Source organism: Pleurodeles waltl, chromosome 6 (genome assembly GCF_031143425.1).
Source record: "Pleurodeles waltl isolate 20211129_DDA chromosome 6, aPleWal1.hap1.20221129, whole genome shotgun sequence".
Lineage (NCBI taxonomy): Eukaryota > Metazoa > Chordata > Amphibia > Caudata > Salamandridae > Pleurodeles > Pleurodeles waltl.
In genome coordinates, this window is record NC_090445.1 from 1,605,780,202 (window position 1) to 1,605,788,756 (window position 8,555).

General features: G+C 40.9%; 1 protein-coding gene across 2 annotated transcripts in view; it reads left to right on the forward strand.

Annotated features, from left to right (window-relative positions):
- NELFB (negative elongation factor complex member B) overlaps window positions 1-3,904 on the forward strand; it is a 147,312-nt gene extending 143,408 nt beyond the window's left edge. For both annotated transcript variants that reach the window (XM_069241469.1, XM_069241470.1), the window contains exon 13: window positions 1,501-3,904. In XM_069241469.1, coding sequence (XP_069097570.1) covers window positions 1,501-1,638 — 138 coding nt within the window. In that variant the 3' untranslated portion in view covers window positions 1,639-3,904. The remainder of the gene's footprint in view (window positions 1-1,500) is intronic.
- The last annotated feature ends 4,651 nt before the right edge of the window (window positions 3,905-8,555 follow it).

Below are 8,555 nucleotides of genomic sequence, written 5' to 3' on the forward strand. Positions count from 1 at the left end.
TTACTTATGGGAGATTTCAGCCAGCCCTCTTCATCCAACTTCACTGTATGTGACTGCATTCTGCTGTATCACAAACACATCCTCACACAAAGTAGTTCCTTCATGGACTATCATGGCACTGTGTGCTTTTTGAGCTACAAATATTTTTGCTTTTCTCCATCTTTTTATAGTAAATCTGCAGCTTCAACAAAATTTTATCAAAATAAATGGCAAAATCAGCACTGACAAAGCCAAACGCTGACATCCAACATTAGACTGCTTAGCTTTGTCAGTGCTTGTTACATCTATCATGGATGTAATGTTTCACCTTTAATGGGCTTCACTGTTATGCTCTAAGACTTGATTCTCATTGGCCGTCTGTTTATCAGTAATGTTTTGTTCTCATAAATGTTTTGTATCCTCAATTCTCCATCTGTAAGATCCAGCTCCAAGCATGACCCAGGCGTACTTAGGGAAGAGACATGGTTCTTCTCCAGCAGAAACTGAGCCAGGCTCAGTTGCGGTGTGAGTTTGTAGCTTATTATGCGCTAACCCCGTCTCAGGCTGCTATTCGTATTGTCCAGAGTGTTGACGAACGGTCAGATATATACTAACGGTGAGATAATTTACCGCAGCACTTTTTCCTGCCCAGTGAAATATTTATGGGTTTTAAATCTGCATGGATTCTGAAGTGCATAAAGCGCCTTTCCCGTCTGCGCCTCAGACCCCATGTACCAACAAATATCTGGATCTGTTCTTGGCCAGAGAATCACCAGGCCCATCTCCTCTCTCCTCCTCACATACATCTGAAGTGCTATTACCATCGAGGGAGGGGGGACATGTCTGAAGTATGTAACTCTCGGTTAGCTTTCAACATTGTCAGGTCTATACGATAGCAAATAATGTAATGCTATGTGATGTATAGCAGTGATGATCCTCACCACACGTGGCATGGGACTATCGGCGTTTCTTTTTTTCATTTCTATATACCTGTAAAGGCTGAACTCAAATTTCAGTAAAATTTGTTTACAAAAAAAAAACAAATCTCGATCTGGGGCACGGTTGGCTCTGGCAGGACCAGGGATACAGCTCGAGAACGCTGTTTGTGGAGTCTGTGCTGCTAATTATCTTCTCTTTTCTGTCTCTCTGTTGAACTCAGTATTCCTCACTCACAACCTTCTCTTGCGGCCTTCCCCTTATACCTTGTCGCAGTGTCCTGTCCTTTCACTTCCTTCCCTCTACCTCTCCTCCTTTGTTTCTGAATTGCAGTTATTTGTCTTCCTCTTATGTCAGCGTTTTCTTGTCTCGCTGGTTTTGTTAGGATCTTTCCGTTATGTTTACTTATGTATTTCTCGCACCTGTGGTTGTCTCCAGTCTCTTACGAAAATACTGTCAAGTGTGAGGAATAGCAAAATACGCCAATTACTTGCCCTATTTCTTAAGAATACCTTCATATGTTGGTCATTGCTCTTCAGCTGGTCTTTTGAATAGTTTATAACTTTTTTCCTTCTTGTTTCCCAGAGCACTGATGCTGTGAAAGAACTCTATAACCAACTGACTGAGAAACAGCAGCAGCGCAAGCCCAGTCCGGTGGCACAGGCACCTGAACCTCCAGCTATGGATTTACCCCTACATACTGTTCCTGCCCCTGTCATCTGAGACCCCTATGTCAGGGATGGACTCTTGAAGCAGCTGCTGTGATGCTAGACGGAGATGAACACTGTTTCCTGCATCTTTGGGTGGTTGGAGGTCTTTAGCAGCCCGAAATGAGCAGAACATCAGTGAAAAGTGTTAAACTGCAGCGACAGCCACCCAGGCATTCTTAAGCTTAGAAAAGGAGCTTTGACGGATGTAATCCTCTACTTGGTGTAGCTGCGCGAAGATATCTCTCTCACGTAGTTATGCCAGCTAACCACACACGCCCAAGCTTGGAAAATCAGCTCAGACGGATGTCATCCTTCACTTCGCCTAGCTAGGCAAATGTTTCTTTCTCCAGTAGTCATGCCTGGAAAGTACCGTATCTTCACTTGTCCTATCTGGCCAGCCACCTCAGCAAGTCTCGATGTATAAACCTGGGAAGCCATTCATCAAATGCCCCATCTGGCCTCCGTTTCCAAAGATTTGTTCCATGTTCAGGGCACACCTTTTCTCATCAGACCTGCCTGGTCCCAAGTGACTGCTCTTTTTCCTCACAAACACACTGATGCAAGGCTCTCTTTTCCCTGAGCAACCTTACCTGTTCCAGAGCTTGATAATTCTCACAGCCGTGTCAAATACCCAAACCTTTCGCTGGCACCCCTGTCCACAGCATCCATGCCGGCATTGTTTTCTCCAGCAGCCCTATCATAGCCAGTGTAGATTTTCTTCACAACCCTTCGTGAACTGTTGCTCCTTTTCCCTCCACAATCCCATCAAAGGTGTCGAGGGTTGACCCACCCTGATAGGGAAGGTATTTTTGCTAGTTCCCTTTCCTGGCCAAGAAGACCATTTCAGATATGTTTTTTTGTATTGAGGGAGGGGAGCACATAGAGGGAAACATGAGTAAATAATAGAGCTTAATTGGAGCGGTCCTTTGCCCTGAACTCCTGTCTGGGTGAACTCAAGGCTCCTCTTTAGGTGTGCATGGTCTACAGCCCCTTCTCCACAGGCACTCTTGTCTTGTTAAGTGTGACCTTTTAACTATCAGCTCTGCCTAAGTGGTAGCAGGCCTGTTTTTTTCAGGTGTCGGGTGACCATAGCGGTCCTGCTTGAATTTTCTGGTATAGGGAGTTGGGATTTGTCTCTAACTGTCTTTATTTCTTTATTAGGGTCCTTTTTAATCAAAAGGAGCCCGGCTGCTTGAGGGCATTTTTACCTGCAGCTTTTGCTTGCCAGGGACACTGCTTCTCAAGTCACTTTTTTTCTGAATCTGTAACAAAGCCTCACTCCACATACCCTGCTTTAACACAAGGCACATTTTACCAGCCGCATGAGCACTTCTTTGACTTCTCAATCCTAAGTTCTGGTGCCCTTTTCCCGAGGTCTTGCTTAGTTTGTACTGTTGTCTCTCTCAGCAGGATTGCTTATATAGTGCTTTGCGTGGGTGCCTTTCTCCTTCTCAGTCTGCGATGGACACCTCCATTCTCACTTCACCAGTAGCATCTTAATGGTCACAGGTCCCAGAGTAGCGTTGCTTAGACTATCCGTTGTTGTCAACCAGCAGCTGTATCTGCTGAGATGCTCCTTTGTACAGAACTCTTCATTTGGCAGAATAGTCTTCAGCTGCAGTTCGTTTTCTCCCTCTTTTTTATGACAGTGCCCATTTTTTTTGCATTCTAAAATATTAACTGGCAAGCAGGAACTGTGAAAATTGCTGCCTTGTGCTGAAAGATGAGTTTCTTACTATTACCCATATTATTATTATGGCGCCTATCATTATCATCCCTATGACAGATTTAGGAAGCCAGAGACATCAACAAAAACAAAGCAGCAAGGTATAATATTATTATATGAACACGTAATAAACATCACTATCATCTGCTTTGAAGGCACGTGATCCTCATCTCACCCATGGCATGCGACAAAACTTAAAACAGGAGGAAACCATGTAAGTATATCACTTTATAAGGCTCAGCAAATACAAGCCAGGCACCAGAAGCAAATAACGTTGCCACTTTTTGCCAAGAAAGCCTTAAAGCACCGTGTTAACCTATAATGGAACCAGACACATGTTTGTAAATAGTTTTTTAATGTCTTTCACAGTACAGTTTTTGCAAATGCAGCTTGGCAGTTTGTAGAAACAGCACACAGATAACACTGGATAGATCCTGATGAATGTTGGATCGTGGTTGTGGAGGAGGGTAGATCATTTCTACATGCATGAAGATCTGTGCGTAGATGTGAGTGCCCTCACATGAATAAATGATTATAACTTTTTACATGAAAATGATTTTTTGTATTCATCTCATACAGTGCTTGAAATGGAAAAATTAAAGTGCAGGTACTCTGTGCCAGAGTACCTGCTTGTTTCCGAGAAGTGCCGGTACTCTCCAATTAAACGTATTACGTTTTTCCTGAGATGTGCCGGTACTCTCCCTCTCAAAATAAAAAAGTGCCGGTACTCAGTACCGGACAGTACCGGCCCATTTAAAGCACTGATCTCATACACATATATTTCGTCAGATCTGTTGATTTATCAAACTCTTCCAGCTCCACAAACTGGTATGTAAAATACATTGCGGGGGGGCACATTAGTGTTGGTATAAGGGCCACCTGGGCATAAATATAGCCTCCTGACAAGAAAAAACTGATTGTGATGTTTCTGTGGTACACATTTAAATGTTCTCAGAATGTTAACATACACTCACATACAAGCGGAACAATAAGTATGCCAAAGAATGGTTTTGCTTGAAGAATTCCAGGATTGATGCAGTGTGATAAATTAAAAACAACTGTTAAATGATTGTATGGAGCGTTAGCTGTTCTCTAGAAGCAACATTTCTTACACACTCATCTACTTTTACATAAGCCTCCTTATTATTCTATGAGGTGGGCCCACTTTGTGACACGGTTATCCCACTATCTAAAGTGCAAAAAAAACAAGACCTTCTGGTCTTGTCACATATCCATCAGACTTGATGAGGTGGTTTACACTCCCGTTTCTTCGTATCTGCTGTTCTTGAAAACAAGAGGATGGCTGCCCGTTCTGTCTTCCTTGTCAGCACGACCTCATTTTAGCAACATAATACTAGACATTGATCGCTGTTACGTTGCAATTGCTAGACTTCGATAGCTTGTTTGTCTCCTTTGAATATATTTTGTATTTATTTAGCATCTGGCATTTACAGCCCAAATGATACAATGAAAGTACAATCTTATTAAAACACTGATGCCAAAACAATTATTTCAAATAAATACAGCACGTAAGTAAATCAAATAAACCTAGTAAATATAATATAATCTTTTCTCAGTTGTTGGAAATGTTTCCTTCATGTGCGATAGGCTCTTATACAGAACCTCCCAGAAAAAAAGGTTAATCACTGTTGCGTATGAGTATATACATCCACTTTTTTTTTTTTTTTTGCACCTCAGATCCTCTCTTCTGAAAATGTTAAGGGTTTGGACCATTACATTGCACTTGAGCTAAAAACTGACAATCCCTACCCTGATTGCTGGTGTAAGAATCTAGAACATCTCCACCAAACAACATCATTTCCCATTCCTATATACTTATGATACTGCAATGTCATCTTTTAGAAGCTTCAAGAACAATATTTTGTATTTGAAATGGCAAACTCGAGACTATGGTAGCTCCCTTTTTTTTTTTAATTTTTATTTCAAAAACTTTATAAAATTGTTAGTTGAGGGGAAAAAAACAAGAAGTGACACGGGTTGCTTAGATTAATCTGAACCACCTGTAATTTAGGAAATTACATCAGTAATTCAGTAACATAGCACAGAGGATCAGTGACACACTTGTGACAATACAACATACTGTCCAGTCACTGACCATGACAGAGTAAATTATGGCACTAAACATTCCTACCCTAGAGCTGTACATCAAACTGCTCCAGGAAAAACATTGAGGTCTGTGAAATGAGGGCCAGGGACATTATTTGGGTTTGCAACCCTAATCAAAAAGCTGGAGACCTAGTAGCTAAACCAAAAGACCTATTCTGGGACATTCTGAACGGGATTTTGACTTCTATATTAGCATAAAACGAACACAGTGGCAGAGATTTGGGGACAAGTATAGCAGTAGTGCTATTTTGTCTACGGGTCTTCATAGCAACAGAAAGAAATAATAATACTTCAGTCTTTTAGACTCTTCACAGAAATGCTTTTAATGCAGAAAAGCAAAGTCCTCCTCACTTCTCCAGAGGCATGAAGGTTGTTTAGATTTTATTCTAGGTAGAGATAAAATTGTGCGGGTGACTAGGAGTATGATTTAGTTATAATGGAATGTTATAATCTAACTCTTACCATAGACTTTAGTAAATACTTTATTGGAAATGTTATGTCTCTTCTGTGCTATGCCCCTATTATATATTGCCACCAAGTTTTTAAGGGTATGCTTAGTTGGCCATAACTGTGTTAATTTATAAAACTGAACTCGAAGTGTTTAGAGATAACTGTGGCAAATCTGCAGTGAAGGGTGAATGCATCACCAAGCCTTCAATAATACTTCTGGTCTTCAGTGGGGAATAATATTGCACACATAATGAACTCCAAGTCAGTGCCCATACTCTGTCTTTTTCCATGAAGTGCCCAGGTAGTTAACCTTTCATGTTAAGCAGAACCATCCCAAAGTTAAAAAAGCTATCTTTTATTCACATGTGAGCAGACATTTGTCTACAAGCTTAAGACTCGTTCTGTTAATAGATGTTCCCCCATGGAACACTACCCATTTTCAAACTAACAGCATTGAGTCAGTCTGCAGACTATGGGAGGAACAGGGTATAATCCACCATATTTTCACCCATATAATTCACTTTAAATAATTATCTCTACAGCTTAATATTCCCCAAATATTTTAATACCTACATTTAACAGCTTGCATAGCACCCCCCCTCCCCAGCTACTTACCCCCCAGTCCGCCACCAAATGCTACAACGAATATTGGTATCTAACCATATTCTTTTCAGCACTAACATTACTTAAAACCAGAGATCTTTAAGCAAAACCATTGTCTGCCATTAATCTGTCATCCTTCATTCCTTGACTTTTAGTATGCTTTGCATAATGTTAGTGTTCATCTCTATGGAATCATTGAAGTGATGGTTTGATGGATAAAGTGGGTCACTAGTAAATAGTCTTACCTTTTCTTGACGCAGACCTGATGATAAGAATCAAAACTGATGTCTGTAATCTGTGTCTTTAAATACCCCACAAAGGGCAAATATGGTCTCTAATCCTACAACCCCTTTTTTAATGTGTACTCTTTATGATGAATAGCTTCCTTCTCATTCCCAAAGGTAAGTTGAATGGATTCTATATTGAAAGAGTAGAAGGGAAGTGGTATCTTGAGTCTCACAATGTTGGGTATGTGTGAGGATGAAATGTGATGTTGTGTTGGGTGACTGTTGCGTGTGGAAGAGAATGTGATAATTAGGATGACAATTAGGGAGTGCCAATGAGGCTGATCTGTGAATGTGCTGTGCCAAATGTTCCTACCTAAGCTCTTCTGTATTGGAGTGCTTCCTATTCGCATTTGCAATGTTTGTGAGGGTTCCACAGCCCAACACAACAGCAACACTGGGACTGAAGCTGCTTTCTTGGTGTTAGCAACTGGCATGAGGTATTTCATCAGCTGTTTCTCCCGACAAAGCAAGGTAAGGGAGCCTAAGGACAGTAATATTTGTGTTTGCAGTGTCTGTAGAACGTACACTGTGGTTTACAGGTACTTGCCTTTACAAAACTTGATATTGTCTTGAAATACTTGTGCGGGACTCTAAACAACTGATAGTCGAATCACGCTGCAGTAGAAGGTGTCTGTTCCTCAGGTTATGCCACTTTGGAAAGTGGTGCTCATCAAAAGCAAATTTCTAATCTGAAACTCTTGATGTGCATGTGGGACATCACACCATTTGGGATTGGGTAACTCAGTAATGAATGCTGTATATCAGCAGTTCTTAACCTTTTGACTTTAGTCGGCCACACTGGATCATTACTGGAATCCAGGGACCACCACTAATTCAGAAGCCGGTATCCCCAGCCTAAGCAATTTCTATGATTTGAACTTTAAAACAGTACAGAAAACTACAGAGACAAGTAGATATCAAAGAAATGCACAAGTGATTTAGGCCCAGATTTGCAAATGTCACAAAGCATCGCAGTAACCAAGGTTGCTGCACTTTATTGCATGAGCGGGAGAGAGCAGGAAAGCACCTTATCTACTAAGAAATGGTACTATGCTGATCTCCCTCTATCACTGGCACACAGTCAGGCTGTCTAGCACCATAGTGCAAAGGTGTCAGTCACGTTTAGCCTAGGTTTTGCACTGGAAGGGTACTATGCTTACATGAACTTTAACATTTTCTCACTTTGGGTGTATGCTCTACAGTGCATCACACATGCAAAATGGGCACAAATATGAGAAATTAAATGATTTCTCCTTTGCGGTGCCTGTGGTGTTATTTTTTGGTGCAAACGCTGTCTACTATTACTAGTAGGTAGGGATTTATGGCAAAATGATGATTGCATATGAACTTCCATGTAACACCCGGGCAATGCTCCAGCGCTGGAAAGTACACCCAGCAAAAAAACATTTTGCACAGGTTTGTTTCCCTTTGTGATACAATCCGAGCACAAAAGTTTATAAATCTTGCATTAAGTATTTTTTTTTTTTTTAACAAAATTTTAATTTAAATGGGAAGCGTGTAACTTTTCTAAATCTATTTTTTAATTCCAAAAGAAGCAGTATTTCTAGACTGTAGCATATCACATTGTCGTTTTGCCCACTAGTGCAAGCTTTTTTTTGTCAGCCCTTTAATTGGAGCCACCCATTGTCCATACTACATTCTGTTTGCTGTACTTGCCCTGCTCCCACATATCAAGCTAACAATACCGATTTAAATTTTAGACTACAGTTTATAATT